Genomic DNA, 19,854 nt, shown 5'->3' with positions numbered 1-19,854 from the left:
ATAAACCACAACATTGTTGCCAGGCTGACAAGCGTCAGGCTATAGATGCCTATAGTGATAAAGCCTATAACAGTTCAAGAAAAAAATGGACATTGAAATATTTGTCACTATTTCCTTAAACCCATTTAAAATAATAAGCAGACATATACTGGTTATGAAGATCCACCTATGCAACACTGGGAGTCGATATTGTCCGAGTTACAGAAGACAGCTTTGGACAACTGCTGATCATGACTATATTATTAAAGCATAAATCTATCCAACAAGCTGTATGGCTACAACTGACTGTAGATGAAAGCTTAATAAGTTATGCTGAAATCCCAAAAGCGTATCCAGTATCAACACAACTGATTTACTTGATCAGCTTTGTTCCTGGCAACTACTTCTGCAGCATATAATTAATAACAGATCTGAAAAGTATTACTATAGAGCCTAAGAAATCAAATCATGGACCAGGATCCCATTGTGCTTGGCACTGTACAAAACAGAACAGAGTCCCTGACCTAGAAAGATTACAATATAAGCATAAAAAAAAGATGGCGGATACACATTAATTCTAGCTTTGTGTCCTGGACAGCACAGTAACAATAGCATGCATTTATGCAGCTGTAAGAAAAATTAAGAACACAGATTCACAAGCTATTCAATTTTTATGCATGGAGGGCGTCAGTACTCCTAGAGTGATGAAACCCTTCCAACACACAGAGCTGACTCTCTTGGTTTTGCTGCTACACTCCCAAGCCACTTCCCCAGTTCCCCAACCACCACTGCCACAGACTCCTTCAAAAACACACCAGCAGCAACGAATACCTCCTCCTGTGCTCTAACTAGGGGCAGTTATCTCAGCCTGCAGATTAGTAGGCTCTTTCTGCTGTTGCTCCCACTCCCCCCACATTACACCCCTTCCCTTTAAGAAAAGGATTTAAGAACCAAGTTAAAATGGCTGATTTCCAGCGAAGGGGTGACAAGAGAAAAGACAAAGACCAAAACACTCACTCTAGGAAAAATCTGTAACAGATTTGAATTAGTTTTATAAATCTTACAGAGAGGTAGCTGTTTTATAGCTAGAGCTTGTGTTTATTAAGAATCTTTAGCTTTCTTCACATATATTGTGTGTCAAATGATCATCATTAAGTACATAACCTAAGAAAACAAATACATTCAAAATACAAGTTTTACTGAGCAAGGCCAAAACATACTTTTGGGTTTGCATGTTTGCAACTACCAGTTAAAAAAAAAACAAGATTTGCTTAATGTCTAAAGAAAGCCTGATACACTTCTTTACCTTCAAGCCTTAAAACTAACATTTTATTTCAGAATGCTCTCTTTAATGTAAAGTGAAGACATAGTTCATAAAGTTGCAGGAGGGTATATAATCCAGTTTTTTGAACAATTCAGTGGAGTTGAAGTTCACCTCTTTAGTACTACACTTCTACCTTGATATAACGCTGTCCTTGGGAGCCAAAAAATCTTAGCGCATTATAGGTGAAACCACATTATACTGAACTTGCTTTGATCCACCAGAGTGTACAGCCCCACCCTCCCGGAGCACTGCTTTACCGCATTATATCCAAATTTGTTTTATATTGGGTCACGTTATATCGAGGTAGAGGCATATTAAAAAGCCACACAAGCATGCACACAAGTTCTGCTTCCTCACTCAACACTAGAGCTGAGTGAATAACTTTTTTTTTCCAGTTTGGTGAGTGACATAAAAATCCAGGAAAATATTCTGTTAATTTGAACTGGAAGTGTCTAGGGTTTTTTGGTGTTTTTTTTTTTAAAAACAAAAAGCCAAAACAAAGATGGTTCAAATCAAATGAAACAAGATGTTATTTAGAATCAGCATTTCATTTCGAAACAAACTTCCAAAACTGTTGCTTTGAAAGTGTAAAAATGGAACAGATTTCCAAAAAAAATTTCAGCTGAAACTATTCATTAAATTCAGCAACTCAAATCTGCAAATAGTTTCAGTGTCCCAAAAAAAGCATTCTTCTGTGAACTTTCTATCCAACGAAAAATTTTTGTCGAGCTCCACTCAGCACTACAGAAGGAAAGAGGTCAAATACATACTGATAGTAGTATACTTTCAGCTAAAATAGTCATTGAAAAGAGAGAAGCAACAAGAATTTACTTGCTATAAGCATTTCCACTATTCTGCTCACGATTTACTGGTTTGAAAGGGAAACTATCAAGGTTGACAGGCTCAAACTTGAAAATGGAAGAAGAGAGAGAAAGAATATAGAGCAGAAAGCAAAAAGGAGTGGCAGCTGAAAACAGAAAGGGATTATGTAAAGCACCATCCTTAGAAAGGATGTAGGTCATACTGCCACAATCCAGCTATTTTCTCCTGCAAATCTTGCTGCCTTCAAGTTCTTTGCTGAACAAGCAGAACTGGTACATAAGCACTGGAAAAAGTTAATTTTGCCTATGCATTTAAGCCATACACAGGGCTCAGGTGTTTACTGTCCCTATGCTCAGTCATTACAGCTTCCATGATTTTAGAATAGCAGGTCCCAGTTTTGCCAGCACAGATGCAACTTTAGTCAACCCTCCTTCTCCATCATGGAGCCAAAGAACACTGTGCAGTTAGCATTAAAGCACAAAAAAAGGGGCTACAAGTAGCAGAAAACAGCTTGTGCCCTCTCCATGTGCTTTAAACACTACCAGTCATACCAGTGCATCAAAATCACAGAGGAGTGTTTATAAAGCCACAAAACGTTTGAGTTCCCTTCAAACTTGGTCTGTGCCCATGGGAGAGATATCTATATATATATTTCCAACACTGGTTTAAAGAGCCCTCTTGTTATTATAATATATTCCTCCCACAATCCCAAAATACTTGTTCTATTGAAAAGATTAAATGCTAGCAGCAAGTTCTTGCAGTCCTGTCCTGATGGGGAGGGAGAGGAAAACAGAAAGCCATGACACGTACTTTCTGCAAGATAGGTGGACAAGATAGTATGATCAACCTTATAAAAAGTGAGTATATATATTTAGTGAAGGAAATGTTTCTTTGCTGTAAACACACTTCATTTTCAAGTTCCCACATAATGCTACAGAAACAAGTAGCGCATAACACAATTACATTAAAACTGAAATCTGAAAAATTCACACAACCTTGCCATTTTGGCTACAGTGGCCCATAATTATAACCCCTCCCCACTCTGTTTCCCCTCAACCCTCCAAAAACATATCAGAGGATCAAAGTAACTGGGACACTGGCACAGTTCTTCTGGAAATGAGAGAGATTTAGCATCTCTCCACTCCCATCATCTTATCCTGCTCTGTTCCCTTTAGCCAACATTTATGACTACTACCCCTGATGTGTCAAGAGTAATGTCTCTCAAAAAAGCCAGTTAGCACGACAAGAAATAGCCACACAAGGTAGTAATGGAAAAAACTTCCTAGGAAGAAACTTCCATTCAATCTTCTTAGCAATTTAAATGAAATTTGCCATTTGGGAAACTGAAAAGGTGAATTTAATATGGAAGTACTAGGTAAGAAGTTCCCAAAGAAATGAAGTTGTAGAGCTAATGGAGTAGTAGGAAAGAAAAGACATTTCAACTATTGGTCCTAGGGCACTGACGAAGTGTTTCACAAAGAAATTAAAAAAGAACAGGGCGACAGAGCAGACTGTTTAAGCTTTTCTTTTGATGCAAAAAGGGGGACCGCAAGCTTACTGGGAACAGTAACAAAGACTGCAGTAATGATTAGATAGCAGTAGTTTGATTAGCTTTAATTCCTACCTGATTGTTTGGGTCTAGAGCAGCATAAGAATTGCGTGAACTGCAGCCAACTGGGGGAGTGGCTTCTCGTATGAACTCAGACATCTCAATCCCTCCACCAGGGTCACTAAAGAAAAAGTACAAAGAAATATGATGTTTTAAACCACTATTCCCATTACCTTTACTCATATTTGCTAGTAATTCAAAAGGCACAATGTTTCAAGTTTTGATTTAATACACTGTTTGTGGTTTTTTTTTTATTTTTTTTTTTTAAACTTCAAGGTATGTGAACAAATGGACACCAAAGTACATTTTCTACTTCATTTACCGTATGCCATGCTAGGAGGGCTTGGTCACACGGCAATCTGGCTATTTTGGATTTGTGCAACGACTCTTGGAGACAAGGCAAAGCAGCTCCTGAAGACATTCTAATTCACGCTGGGAACTAGAATGGTCCCCAGCCACCACCTGAATCTGAGCCTTCCCTTACCCTCCAAGATGGCAAAACTCAGCAGCTGCTAAGAATTAGGACCAGAGGATTTTGAGCAGGATAAATTGAATCTTGTTTAAACTAAAATTAAAAGATTTTCAGCCAGCCTGCATAGACCCAAAGCTAGAGCCTCCTGCAAAAAAGTTTATGAATGGGATAAATATGCCCTATCTCCAACAAATTAGGAAATACTTGAAAATGGGACTCCATTTTGGCATGGCTCAACAGTGTAAGGTATATAGCAGCAAGTAACTATTCTTTAAGCCGAAGTATTCCCGCTAACATCAACAATGGTTGAAAGCGAACACTGAATTCTGGATCACTAACTTCAGTCTTAGCTAAAATGGTGCATATTCCTTAAATGGTTTTAAAATAAATGAAGAGTAAAAGTAAGTTAAAACGAGCATTTAAGTTTAATTACAGTATACATTACAGCCACAACTGTGCTAGTATAATAATGCCTTGCAAAAATATTCCCATTTTGCCCCCATTGAGTAGCATACTCAGAAATGTTGCATGCATTTAAAATACACCTCTACATCAATATAATGCGGTCCTCGGGGGCCAAAAAGGCTCACCACCTTGTAGATGAGACTGCGTTATACTGGGTTCAGGCTGGTACGATGTACCAGCAAGAGCCGGCTTCCCTGGCGGTGATTTAAAGGGCCTGGTGCTCCAGCCACTGCTGGGAGCCCCGGGCCCTTTAAATCACCACCGGAGGTCTGGCGGCGGGGCTCGGGTGGTGATTTAAAGGGCCTGGGGCTCCACACAAATTCGGATAAAATGCGGTACAGCAGCGTGGGTCAGTGGCGCTTTAAAGGGCCCAGGGTTCCATGCTGCTTTACCGCTTTATATCTGAATTCGTGTTATATCGGGTCACGTTCAGTTGGGGTAGAGGTATATTAGCATGCACATTACTTCTCAGTGTGAATTTACAGAAGGCTGGGTTGTGCAAAATTGGCACAGCTTTCTTTTAAACGAGCTACAAAAAGCTAGCATGAGGAATAGCTCACTCCACTAGGGCTCCCCCATACAAGCAAACCTAGAGTTGTACAGCAGTCATCCCTAGCAAAATATAAAAGACTGACACAGCATTACTGAAGCTAGGAATATATAAACCTAAGTTTTGCAGGCACAGGAAGAAGTATGGATTTCAAAACTCAAATCATGGCATCTAAAAAGGATTTTGCAACTCCTCAAAACTCAGACCTTCAATTTACAACCAATTATAATCTTGGGTGAATTATATGTTCATTTGTTTTCCCTATGAAATACTGGAATTTTTCCATTCCTGATTTCTGTTTACTTCTGCAAGTGAATTCTGAGTGTGAGAGAAGTTGCCAGTTTCAGAACAAGAGTCACAGAAGTAGAAAAAGTTATCATACACAAATGGGAAGAAAACGTAATGCAAAAGATACGTCCACAACAAGTAGTAACAATGAGACTAGAAGTTCAAGATTAAGAAGTGAGACAGTCATGAGATACGAGTTAGTAATTTGAAAATGTTAGGAAAAATTAGCAGTTATTTCAATGCCAACTACCACGAACTTATTTAAATTGGCTAGAAACAGAGTTCAGCTAGTGACTGTAACAATGAAATAAAGCATAAATAAGATCTTGAAAGCTTAGTAGCCTGACTGAACATTACAGCAAAGCCACTTCCAAGGAAAAACAAAAATACAATTTTATTGAAGTCAGCCATTTTCTCATATGAAAGTTACCAGTTTAAAGTCCGCGAAAGTGAATTGACAATCTGTCATTTTCAAAAATTGGCTTTCTGACTTGGAAACTGAACACACTAGGTGCAAAACGTGTTATTAGTTAGTACTCTTCTACTACTGTCTCTGTGACTACATGCACAGTCTACGCAATGTCGTGTGTGGCCTCCTTGACCAATTATCTCCAAAGAATAAAAGCTTTTTCAAAAAAGCAAGTGTTTCATACTGATTTATGCTGAAGAGTATTATGTCAGAAATTTTTTTAAACAAGTTTCAGATTTACAAGGGGTGTTCAAAAGGATTTCATGATTCATCTGCACCCCATAAAAGACAGACCCTGCAGTTAATTAGCTACAGATACAAACACACAAAGAAGTTAAGTCAGAATTTTAAAACCCTTTTTGCTCTAAGTTCTAGTTTCTGAATGGAAACAGGATGTAAACTGCTGTTGTCACCAAATATACGGCCCGATTGACAGGCTTCTTTCTACATGCTCACCTTCAGCAAACAGTATTCAGCAGGCACCTCAAAGGGCCAGTCTGCAAAAACCAGCTACAAACTTTAGAAGGAAGGAGGTCAGAGCATGTTAATTTTTGAAGTATTAAGAGTGGTTTTTGGATTGTATTTTGTCCTTTTAAACAAAGGGCACATGAGTAGAGGGGTCTGATTTGGCACACTAAATCAAAGAATACCAGATATTTTTAGTCTAGGCCAAGTCACTTACTACTTGACCAAGTAGTTCCCCTCCCCATGTGCCAATCCCAAATATCTGTAGAAAGGGGATAATTCCTACCAACTGTAAAGGAGGTTGTGAAGGTTAGCTAGCCAATGTTTGTAAGTTGTAACGTAACACCAAATATTGTCAGTCATGACCTGACCATTACATCATTTCAGTATAATCATCATTAGAAGGTACTTGCAGAATCAGAACCTTAGCCAAAATTTCCATTTGATTAAATACCCTTATAGCCATCTAGAATCCACTGTTGTAGGAAATCCGTTAAACATTGAACTCTATCTGAAAGGAGGTGATTTTTGGAAATATTATTAAACTAGAAAGCTACAGTGTGATGCTATCTCTGAAGAGATGCACCACCATCACTACTTTGAACTTCAGTTAAGAGCAAACTTAAAACACAGTCGTTCCCCTCCACACCCCCCGCGAAAAAAAAAAAGTTTCTCTGCATGGAGTTGGGAACAGGGCCACTATGAGAGGCACAGAACTTGTGGATCTTCCAGATGGGAAGTGGAGAATATGGTGTTACATATTAAACTCCACCCTTAAATTCACAAAATGCCAGGCAACTGTTGTTTCTGATTAGGGTGACCAGACAGCTAATGTGAAAAATCAGGACAGTGGGTGGGGGGATAAATAGGAGCCTATATAAGAAAGAGACCCAACAATTGGGACTGTCCCTATAAAATCAGGACATCTGGTACCCTATTCCTGATTGACTTTAAAAAGCCATTTGACTTCCTGAAACATCCAAAGTTACAGATACAGCCAATATCCCCAGTTGTTTTTTTCACATTACCTTGATTTACCGGTTATCAGACTGATGAGGACTACTGTTACAAGTAAGTAGTGCATGCAGAATCAGCCTTGACCATATAAACAGATGAAGCTCTCTTACCTGGGCCCATTGCTGTCTGTTCTCCTGGTTGAAGTATTGCCTTGTTCAGTTTTTGCACCCCTGTCCATATGTTCACTGGCATTCCTCTCCACAATTTCTCCTTCATCCAATGCCCTGTGCAAACGGTAGTTCACCATTTTCAGAACAATGAAGAGAGCTGCTATCACTGGACAGTAGACTGCTACTATCACCATTGAAGAAGGAAGGGCCTTTCAAAAGGAAAATTAAAAAAAATGAAGTGGATTCAAGAGATGTTAAAGACTAGATCACCAAACAAGTATAAAATTGATTGTAGTAACAGAATTTTATTTGTGCCATGTACACTTTCATCATTCCCCAAAACTGATATAAAAAAGACACACATAGGATATCAGCATGTAAGACTTGTTTCAACTAGTTTTTTCAAACCTGAAAAGGGGACTTGGGTGGGAATCAATTACAGGGTGCCAAGAGCAGACATGGAGTGGGGACTCCATATCCCAGAGGCAGGCAAACTACAGCAGACCGTCATGCCCAGCTCTTGAGCTCCTGGCCAGGGAGGCTAGCCCCACGCCCCTCCCCTGCTGTCCGCTTTCTCCTGAAGCCTCAGCTCGCCGCACCGTTAGCGCTCTGGGTGCCAGGGCTGCGAGCTCCTACTGGGCAACACGACAGCGCAGTTGGCTCTGGCTGGCGCAGCTGCCACCCTGGTGCTCTGAGTGGCATGGTAATGGGGTGGGAGGGTTAGATAAAGGGTAGGGGGTTCCAGGGGGCAGTCAGATGACAGGGAGCCATGGTTCGGGGGGGAATGAGGGGGTTGGATAGGCACGGGAGTCCTGGGGGGCCTGTCAGGGGTTGGGGGGCGTGAGGTCCCAGGGGGGCTGTCATGGTATAATTCCCCACTCTGAACCTTAGCGTCCAAAAGATGGGGTACCAGCATGAATTCCTCTAAGCTCAATTACCAGCTTAGAACCTGTAGTGCTGCCACCAACCAGGAATTACAGTGCCTGGTACACTCTGGTCCCCCCCTCCCCCAAAACCTTGCCCGGGGACCCCCAAGACCCAGACCCTCTGGATCTTAACACAAGGAAAGTAAACCCTTTCCCTCACCGTTGTCTCTCCCAGGCTTCCCCTCCCTGGGTTACCCTGGAAGATTACTGTGATTCAAACTCCTTGAATCTTTAAACAGAGAGGAAAATTTACCTCCCTTCCTCCTTCTCTCTCTCCCTCCCAGACTCTCCCTGAGAGAGAAAGTAATCCTAACACGGAGAGAAAATTAACCTCTCTCCCCCCCTTCCCTCCTTTATTCCCACCAAGTCCCTGGTGAATCCAGACCCAGTCCCCTGGGGTCTCACCAGAATAAAAAAAAAAAAAATCACATTCTTAAACAAGAAACGCTTTTAATTAAAGAAAGAACAAAGGTAAAAATTATCTTTGTAAATTTAAGATGGAATATGTTACAGGGTCTTTGGGCTATAGATACTGGGAATACCCTCCCAGCCTAAGTATACAAGTACAAATTAAAATCCTTTCAGCAAAATACAAATTTGAACTCCTCCCAGCCAAATACACATTTGAACGCCTCCCAGCCAAATACACATTTGCAAATAAAGAAAACAAACATAAGCCTAACTCGCTCTATCTACCTAGTACTCACTATTCTGAACTTACAAGAGCCTGTATTGGAGAGATTGGAGAGAAATCTGGTTGTACGTCTGGTCCCTCTGAGTCCCCAGAGTGAACAACCACCAAAAAACTAACAGCACACACACAAACTTCCCTCCCTCAAGATTTGAAAGTATCCTGTCCTCTGATTGGTCCTCTGGTCAGGTGACAGCCTGGCTCACTGATCTTGTTAATCCTTTCCAGGCAAAAGAGACATGAAGTACTTCTGTTCCATTAACTCTTAACTATCCGTTTATGACAGGGGTAGTTGGGGTGGAGAGGGGTCAGGGGACAAGAAGCAGGGGGGCTTGGATAGGTTGGGGGTTCTGAGGAGGGCAGTCAGGAGGCAGGAAGTGGGAGGGGGCAGATAGGAGGCAGGACCAGACTGTTTGGGGAGGCACAGCCTTCCCTGCCTGGCCCTCCATACAGTTTTGGAACCCCCATGCGGCCCTCAGGCCAAAAAGTTTGCCCACCGTTGCCATGTCCACTGTCCAGATGACTGGGCAGCAAGGTCTCATGATCAATTTGCTTTAGAGTCAATGAAAATGAGTGACCCCAAGTGAAGTGTGGAAAGAGTTTTGGGAGTGGGGTGAGGGAGGAGGAAAAAGATCCTGTTTAGATAAGTTGACAAATCAAGTCAGAACACAACAGCTACTCCCACATGCTAGACACCAGTATCATGGCAGCCTAACAGGTTTTCCTGCCTAAGCAGAAAGATTGTTTATATCATACAGACTTGACACCTACGCTTTACTAGAAATTAACCTGCAAGACTTCATGGTTCAAGGAACATTTGTGCTGGAACAGCTACACATGTCCAGAAGGAAGTGGAAACACAACAAAGGTGACCTGGAAAGGATTTTTCACACCACACCACCACCACACACTTAATTTTGATGTGTAAAAGAGCCTGACTCCCCCCCCCCCAACTTATTCCAACTTAAGGATGAAAAGTGAGAGCTGATCTTGCCAGGTTTTGCTGAAAGACCAATAGAAGGTCTCAGGGAACTCTGACTCTAATTGAAGGAGCAAAGGTGTTCCTCTAGATTTAACCCCATCTCTCAAGGCCGTGTCTAACATAAGAGGCTGGTAGAAGTCCTGGCACAACCTGATAACCACTTTTTAAAGCATGCTCAAAAGAGACGAGAGAGAGGAGAATACCTCTGCAGTGGAAATACATCACAGCTTCGGCAGCACTTCCAACCTTCACCTCTCTGGAGAGTTACTTTTGCTTGTTATTCTGTAACTTGTATTTCCTCACCTCCCAGTTTTTGACTTCTAACTTGTCTTGTTGCTCTGGCTGAAGCTCTTTAAATCTTTAACAGACCCAGTAGAACTTCAGCAGCAGTAAGAGGGGCTGAAATCAGCAGAGGAGTTAGGAACTTCCTACCAGTAAGTAATTAGTCAAGGGAATAGATACAAACTTTTCCTATTTACATACATGTTGGTAGTGATGATGCCACAAGAACTTTAAATAGTAACTGCAAGCATCAACAGGTCCTAATTAGAGCAAGACAGGAGTTAGAGGTGTGGTTGATAATCTTGCTTTGAATGTTTGCAAACAAAACAAACAGGTCAAAAAGAAAATTTTACCATGAAATTGATTTACTAACTTAAAATATTTTCAACTTGTCTGGAGCAGACTAACTTAGGTAGAAGTTCAAAATTGGGGGAGGGGGGTTGTTTGAGGGGGAGAGAGGGGAGGTAAGAGAAAGAACTAACTTAAATTTTAATGTCTTGGCCTAAAACTAAGTGTTTTCAATAAATTTATCCAGAAAATACTTTAACTAAGCTGCTATCATAATCACTAACACGTCACTATCATAATCGATTGATTAGTTAACCCATGCCATGGAATTCAGTGATTTTGTTCAGTTAGAAAAAGACTGCTTATAAAAATAGATTTGCAAAGCCAATACATCTGACTTTTGAGCTAGATTCTTGAAGCCCTGGGGGGAAAAAAAAAATAATTGTGCCTGTGCTAGCCTTAAATATACTTCTGGTAAAGCAGGCCTGTAAAGATCAACCAAACAAATCTTAGAAGCAGGATCCACAGGGAAATACATTTCATTTTCTACTTTGAATTAGAGGACAAGTTATTGGTTCATATTAGCAGCCATTAGGAAAGGGATAGATAATAAGACAGAAAATATTGTAATGCCATTATAAAAATCCATGGTACTCACACACCTTGAAAACTGGGTACAGTTCTGGTTGCCCCATCACAAAAAGATAAATCAGAATTGGAAAAGGTGCGCAGAAAGGCAATGAAAATAATTAGGAGAGACTAAAAAGACTGGGACCGATCAGCTTAGAAAAGAGCTAACTATAGGGGGAGGGAGGAAAATATGATAGGTCTATAAAATCATGAATGGTATGCATTAAGTGAATAAGCAAGTACTACGTAACCCCTACACATAAAACAAGAACTAGGGGTCACCCGTGAAATTAATAGGTAGCAGGTTTTAAAAAAAACAAAAGGAAGTACTTTTTCCACACAACACAGTCAGCCTGTGAAATCTGTTGCCATTGCCATGTTGCAAAGGCCAATAGTATAACTGGGTTAAAAAAAATAGATCAGTTTATGTACCTATTTGCCAATAGCCAAGATGATCAGAGGTGCAACCCCATGCTCCAACTGTTCATAAATGCCAAACTGCCAGAAGGTGGGACTGGATGGCAGAGGATGGATCACTCAAAATTGTCTTCTTCTGTTCATTCCCTCTGAAGCATCTGGCACTGGCCATTGTCAGAGACAGAATGCTAGACTAGATGGGCCATTTTTCTGCCTCTGTATGGCAACTAACTTAAGGTTTCTCAGGAACAGAGACCACTGGATTAAGCACATTTAGCCAAGGAAGAAAGCTATAGATTTGCAATGAGGTGAAGACAAAAAGTTTGTGCTTCATGACCAAATGTGATAACTAACATTGTCTATTTCAGATTGACAGAATCCAATCATCACAGATATCCTTTATCTCATAACTATTACATTGCATAGCAATTCTTCAAGTTTGAACAGCAGTGCTCATAAAAATGCATTATACTGGTTAAAGCCATGCTTGATGGAGACAAGCATTGCATGAGCCTTCCTACACAGATCTCACACTCACAATTTTGCAACTTCATCTTGACCTACAAGCACATGTACTATCCCCGGAACGGACAGCTGTCTGTGACCTGATAGCGTTGTGACCGACATGGAAAAGAAGATCTTCATGGTGGATGTCACGGTACCATTTGAAAATGCGTCACTGGCCTTCCATGAGGCCCGAGCTAGGAAGGTGCTGAAATACACCCCACTGGCCGACACCCTGAGAGCCTAGGGCTATGAGGACCAGATCCACGCCCTAGCCATGGGAGCCCTGGGTGCGTGGGACCCGCACAACGAGCCGGTGCTGAGAGCATGCAGAGCTGGTCAACATTACAGCTGGCTCATGAGACAGCTCATGGTGTCCGACACGACCAGGTGATCCAGAGGCATACACACAGAGCACATCATGGGACACCGCCAGTACCAGGTTGAGTAATCGAGACTGCCGGTCTGGGAAATAACCCACTTCCTTCCTTCCCTGACGAACCAAGGGACACACCCCACCCATGTACTTATGTGCTACACCAATACTGACTTGGACTCTAAATACATTCCACGAGAAGCGTACCTGAGCCCACTTATCCACTGGCATTTTAAAAACTCCTGCACCCCAATCTGGGACTATGTTGGTTATGTGCTATGTATGTATCTCGTGAACCTTGTAATCGATATTTGTAATCCCTCATAACCCAAGCCTGACCCCAGATGTACAGTACCTTCCCTCTTAACTTGTGTAAATTTGATTTTAAACATTAACTTTAATACAAATTTTAATTCTAATCCTGGGCTTTTCCTGAGAAGACTACCAGCTGGGTTTAATTCATTATGGTCCTATAACAAGAACAAATTTTGGTGAAGTCTAACAATGACTTCACAACTAAGTGCTTGTCTACACTGGCAATGCTAAAGCGCTGCTGCGGCAGTGCTTTAATGTGTCTTGCGTGGTTGCGGCGCAGCTCTAGCGCTGAAACTTACTGCGCTTGAGGGAATGGGATTGTTCATACCCAAGCGAGAAACTTGAAGCTCTGAAAATTGCCAGTGTAGACTAGCCCTCTCTCTCACCTGTGACTGAAACAAAGGTGTTACTTAAGAGTGGTTAGATTAGTTTTATTAGCTTTTGTCACTCTGCCTCTTTTGTATAAATCTCATTTTAAACCTCAGAGAAATCCTGTTCATTAGTTTGTTACACCTCTCTCTTATTCTACAATATTTTTGTAGCTCTAGTATGTGGTACAGATAAAAATCATAAGCCTGTACTAGAAACTGACTTGCCTCTTAAAGGGACTAATTGTTGGTAGGATATACATGAAAAGATAAAGTAGACAAAATGCAAGAACTGCTTGTTCATTAGATGTAGGGTGGAGAAGAGCTTTTTAAATTTATGAATTAATTCAACTCAGCAAAAATTTGTTTTATATTTTAATACTAGCTAGACACAATATGCAAATTTGGGGTGCTTAACTCTCCATAAAGTTTTCTACCTCCGTTTTGGAACGGCCAATACTGGGGCTTCAGGCAATCCAAACTGAAAAAATATTTGTTTAAGAACTTCTGACTTTGAAGCATTTGGGTGTACTAAGAGATTTAAGAGGAAGTTTATGACATTTCCTCTGCAGTAATATGCTGAGTGCTACAGTTTGAGTTAAAGTTTGGCCAAATTGGAGTCAATAGTGAATGTTTTTAGAAAGCCTGTAGAACAAGACACTGCAATAATATTAATTGCAAGAAGCAAGGTCCCACACTTTGTATGCTGCATCTAGTTGTCAGTTTTATTCAAAGCTTAAAGAATAGATAATGTTTTCACCCCTCTTAGACAGAAGGCTGAGAATGAAGCACTAAAAAAAGCTGGGCCTGAGCCCAAGATAATTCCAGGTTTTTGACTTGCATTTCTCAAAATCTGAGAAGACATCCTCTAAGTATAAGAATGGCCAAACTGGGTCAGACCAAAGGTCCATCTAGCCCAGTATCCTGTCCTCTGACAGTGGCCAATGCCAGGCGCCTCAGAGGGAATGAACAGAACAGGTAATCATCAAGTGATCCATTCCCTGTCACCCATTCCCAGCTTCTGGCAAACAGAGGATAAGGAGATCATCCTTGCCACCCTGGCTAATAGCCATTGATGGACCTATCCTCCATGAATTTATCTAGCTCTTTTTGTATAATGCATTTATGACCTCAACTATTAAGTTACAATAAAGAGTAGGTATAATGGGATTTTCTGAAAAACTAAATCTAGTTGGGAACAACAACAACAACAAATCACGAAGTGCCACTTAGAGAAAGCAAGCACAAAGTCACAGGGAAAACATCTCATTGAAATGCACTCCAGTGCCTAGGCTTCCTGGCTGTAATCATGGAACCATACCTATTTGTCTAAAAAGGTCTTCACACTTCTACACTGAATTACATTTAAGTGACCAACGTATGACCAGCTATTATATCGATTCTAGATATCTAAAGAGATCTTGCCATTACAGATATGGACATATTCCATAAACATGTTCCACGCTTAGAATAATGGCTCCAATGAAGTAAGTGGCAAGACTCTCCAGGAAAGCCAGGATTTCACCCTATTTCATTTCTGAGTGATGTTTTGTTTTGTTTTGTATGGGGGAGTGGTAAGTTTAAAATAACATGGGAAGTGATTTGAATACTACACTTACTGGAATAACAGTTGGCATTTATATAAGAGTTATTTCAAGAGACTTGGGTTCTACTCCTGGCTCTGGCATATCCTGCTAGATGATGCTGTGACAAGTCACTTCCCCTTCCTGTGCCTCAGAGCTTGTATACATTTAAAATCCTGCAGTGGCACAGCTCCACTGTTTCCACCTGTCAGGGAATCTGAGGAGCTCCTGTCTCTGGTGCCCTGGGGGAGAGGGTGAAGGAGGTGGGATGCTAGGGAGCCCAGCCCAGCCCTCTTTGCCCCCTACCAGCCTCCCTACTCCAGTAGGTGAAGGTTCCTGCCTCATGTGGTGTCTTCAGGAGGGAGCATGGGTCAATGGCCCTATATACTTGGATTGAAGAGCAGGAATCTAACAGAGTTGAAATTAACATGGTTGTGTTTTCCTCTGTATGTGTATTGATCATTGAGTGTACATCTCTGGGAACAGAATATATCAACAGCTGCTGCTAAAGCCACCGAAACACTCTCACCGACTTTTGGTACAACAAACTACATCTTTAGACAATGGAGGTATATTTGAACATACTAGTTTGAAGGACAAGGTGCATCAGCTCAAATAAAGTATTTCTTGCCTAAAAACTGAGTTACAATTGAATGTAACTTGATTATAAAAACTTAAGTCACCTTTACCCTCAGAGAGCTTGCTACAAGCAAAGCACTGAAGGGACTTTGTGGCCTTCCTACCACAGGATATTTTAGAAATAAGTCCCAACCGTTGCTACCCTAATGAAGCAAAAACAAGTGGGAATTTGTTCCTAGAATTTCCTGCTGTGGGAAAATACATCATGTTTTACAAAGTTAAATGTAATAAGATCTCCCAGCATTTGACATCTTTGTTTTAAAAATAACAGGCTGTTTGTCAGCAAAAACTACTTTGAAGCTAGTTTAGAAATCCTCTCCTACACACAGTTATAAGCCACACTCCAAACAAACAAAAACAAGAACAAAAACAAAACAAAAACCTGGCTTCCTCCAGGGATATTTAACAAATGTTGCTTAACTGTGCAATTCCTGCAAAGATACAGTTCCAGAATACCAACAGTAAATGATGTTAAAAAAATAAAAAATAAAGGAGACATTCAGGAATAAGATGACCATAGTCATTCTGTCTGTTTAGTTTATGTCTAGACAACACTTAAAAACAGCAAAGGGTGGAAAAGGGAAAACAGCCAAATATGATTCAATCTGCGTTAACTTGTGACTAATCTTCCTACTTATTCTTGGAGCATTTGGCATGTTGTTGTTGCATCTTTTGCTTGTCCAGGGCAATGGAGAATTTTTTTTCTAATTACCTCAAGAAGAAACAGCTTGTTTTTTGCCTTTTTCCTTCTGTATCAAAGCACATAGATAGGCAGAAATAGTGCTTAAAGTTTCACTCAAGACAAAGACCCCTAAAGCACCAACTCCTGCTGCAAAAGCTGCACAAGATTCAAGTTACTCCAATTTCATCAGTTATCAGAAAAGGATAGAGAAGATTCTTTCCGAAGGAGTTTCCTGAATGGACATCTTGCTGTTTGTTAAACTGTTTATGGCAAGCACTAGGGGTGCTACTAATTAAATAAGCTATTTTGTCAAGCATGACTGGATATAGGAAATTACCATAAAAATGAAGGACAGAACAAACTCCAACAAGCTGCATCTCAACAGAAGACTCCGAAAGGATCTTCCTGCCTTTATATGAAAAGAGATTCCCAATATAGCATCCATTTAGTTGTAAACTGGATTAGACTGCTCATCTATTACACACACTGTAGATTTTTGGGTTTTTGTTTTTTATTTTTAAAAGAGAGGCAGCTGTTAATTAACAGCCTCTTGTTTCCTTGCCAGGAATGTATTATTTTTCAATAATGTGCAAAGCCATTTTCGTTTTCCAAAGAACACCGAAATACAAAAGGGCAGGTAATCTAGCAGCCTGACCTATGACCTCTAGTTCTCCTGCCCTTACAAACTCACACAGGGTTTTTTACCCTGAGGACTCATTCACTAATCTGCATAAATTTTTCACAAATCAGCTTCTGCTTTAAGTTGTCAAAGCATCTTGATTTCCCACACTTGCAGATTAGATCTGACTGTGCCAGAGATCAATCACGTCACACCTAAGTGATCACACTGTACAACTGCTGAGAAATCCATGAGCTGAAATATTAATTTGTTTCACAGATGACATGCAAGTCAGAATTTGATGCTAAAAGATAAAGTGGTGAGTAATGTACAATGGGAAGCTACACACTGCCTGCCCTCCTTCCCACAATCCAAACACAACATATTAACATACAGAAAGGTTTTTTTTTTCCAATGGAAGGCAAGGGGGAACCCACAAAGGATCATCAAAATTAAGAGGAGCTTTTGGGTTTAAAGTTAGTCTTTTTAAAAAACCTAAAATCAAAACAAGATGCTAAATCGAAAGGTACCTTTAACAGCAGATTATATTCCTACAGCACCTATTCCACCCCCCGAAGATCCCAAAGTACCTTACAAGCTGCAAGGCATAAGAATGCCTTCCCTTACTATTACAACACAGTCAAGACAGGAGAGCAGACAGCACACAGTGCACACAATACATGAATGGACCTTTAGACTATGATCTTATCCTCTAATTTTAAGAGATGAGCCACAGAATCTTTGCAATTAGACCACACAAAACTATGGTCAAGGTCTCATCCAAAGGTTCCTGGGGACACAGACTGCAAGCAAATGTTTATGTGAAAATAAAATAATAATACCACCACCACCATGGTCTTATACAGCACTTTTACTCAAAGTACTTTAACAAGGAAATAAGCCATGTTATTCCCATTTTCCAGATGGGGAACACTATGACACAGGGAGGTGAAGTGACTTGCCCAAGGTCTCCCACAGCAGGCCAGAAGCTGACCCAGGAACAGAAGCCAGGCTTCCTTAGTCCCAGTCTGCTGCTCTATAATTGTGGGAATTTACAATATATGAAACTTTTATTCTAAGCCATTATAACAGCAACCATCTGTTTAAACCAATTCAGATGTGCATTACAAGTCTAAAGACTCTGTCTCATCTTTGACATTTCTATGGTAGCTATAGGAAACTCAGGCCCTTATTGCCCAAGCTGGCACAGGAGGGCACCTCGCTGGCTCTGGGTACCACAGGAAAAGCAAGAAGTTTACAGTAAATCCACGTGGTCTCTCTCGTCTCTTCTTCTTCTCCCCCGAGCTTTTAACCATAAATGAAATTAAACAACAAGGGCCCCGCAGGAGTTGGCAGGGCGGGGCCGTCCACCCCCAGGCACCCGCTGGGGTATTCACAAGGCTTCCGCTCGGATTCAGCCCAGAGGGAGCAGGAGCAGGCCCCAGGCCCCGGCCCCCGGGGTGGGGTGGGGTGGGAGCCCTGACAGAGGGGAGCGCCCCACGCACACGCAGCCAGGGCCCCGCACGCGAGCACGGAGGGGTGGGTGCCGCACTCACCATGTAGAGTGTGAAGGGGAAGCCCAGCAGGAAGAGCCACAGATACAGGTGCAGCGCGTTGACCCCGGCGCCCTGGTGCGGGTCCTGGTACCAACCACCGCTTAGCGCCGCCCACACGCCCTGGCGCAGGATCTGCAGCGCCTGGGAGCCCATAGCGGCCCCGCTCCGCCGCGCTGGCCCCGCTCTATCCGCCCTGCGAGCCCGGCCAGAGCCGCGTCCCGCCCGCACCCCGCGACAGCCCGCACGTCCGCGGCCGCCAACCCCGCCTCCTCCCCACCAACGCCGCCGCCATCTTAGGTCCGGGCCCCCGGCCACCCCCGCGCCGCCTCTGGACCGGCAGCCCTTGCGGCTGCAGCCGCCCGTCCCTCTCGCCGCTGCCTGGGAGTGACAACGAGCGGCGCTGCCTCAGAGAGCGGCGTCCCCGAGAAGCCCACCCCGCCTGGGGCGCCCCCGTGCGGCGTGGAAGGAGGAACAGCACTTCTGAGCCAGGGCGGCCCGGAGACCATGCAGCAGAGCCGGGGCTCGCCTGGCAGTATCCACGTCTCCCCGCGCCTGAGCCGCTTGGGAGTAGCTGCCGGCGGGGCGTGACAAGAGAGTGTCGTGGGCCACTTGATCACCGTGAGAAGGTGGGCAGAGGCCACGGGTGGAGGAGTCTGGTTAGTGGCAGTTTTCCCCAGGAACTGAAACTAGGTGGGGGTGTTTCAATCTACGGGGGGGGGGGGGGAGTGGCACTGGCAGCTGATGAAGGGTCAGATCATGAGGGCAAAGGTGCGCTTTATGGCACCCTAGTAAAAGCTGAAAAATATAACAGGGGCATTTTATTAGGTTTAACTCATGTTTTAAAATCAGCACACAAAGCCAAGCCTCCTATGAAGCACTAGAGCTACATCTTTCTTGGTTTCTTGTACTTTTGCACAACTCTATTAACGAACTTATCAAATGCAGGACATTCAGCGTTGGGGGCTTCTCATGTGTCCAGTACTTCCAGTCCTCCATGATATGCTCATGATCAGGCAAAAAGTCTCTCCTTTCAGAACACAAAATTATAAGTAATGAGGAAAAAGGATGCTGAATTGTAGCTATTGGGACTGGGAGTAGCAAGAGATAAATTCCTACTTCTTTCATCATAGGAAACATAATACAAAGTTTGGGCTGAACCAGGGCCGGCTTTAGGAAGTGCAGGGCCCAATTTGAACAGTTTCGATGGGGCCCGGCAGGGATGACTTAAAAAAAAAAAAAGTAAAAAAACACGTGGGGCTTGTATTCACCGGGCGGTGCTCCGAGTTTTCGGCGGTGGGTCCTTCACTCGCTCCAGGTCTTCAGCGGCACTGAAGGACCTGCCGCTGAAGTGCCGCCAAAGACCTGAAGTGCCGCCAGGTGAGTAAAAATTAAAAAGATGCCTCTAGCCAGGGAAGGGATTTTCACT

General features: G+C 42.4%; 1 protein-coding gene across 5 annotated transcripts in view; it reads right to left on the bottom strand.

Moving 5' to 3' along the window:
• Window positions 1-18,658, bottom strand: part of PCNX1 (pecanex 1) — a 133,142-nt gene extending 114,484 nt beyond the window's left edge. For 4 of the 5 annotated variants that reach the window (XM_050953398.1, XM_050953399.1, XM_050953400.1 and 1 more), the window contains exons 1-3: window positions 18,429-18,658; window positions 7,571-7,779; window positions 3,750-3,855 (exon numbers count right to left, since the gene is read on the bottom strand). In XM_050953398.1, the coding sequence (XP_050809355.1) occupies window positions 3,750-3,855; window positions 7,571-7,779; window positions 18,429-18,581 (468 nt within the window). In that variant the 5' untranslated portion in view covers window positions 18,582-18,658. The remainder of the gene's footprint in view (window positions 1-3,749; window positions 3,856-7,570; window positions 7,780-18,428) is intronic. The other variant, XM_050953401.1, reaches the window with a different exon arrangement.
• Between the last annotated feature and the right edge of the window lie 1,196 nt (window positions 18,659-19,854).

This window comes from Gopherus flavomarginatus, chromosome 5 (genome assembly GCF_025201925.1).
Source record: "Gopherus flavomarginatus isolate rGopFla2 chromosome 5, rGopFla2.mat.asm, whole genome shotgun sequence".
NCBI lineage: Eukaryota > Metazoa > Chordata > Testudines > Testudinidae > Gopherus > Gopherus flavomarginatus.
This window is presented reverse-complemented; position numbering and strand designations above follow the sequence as displayed.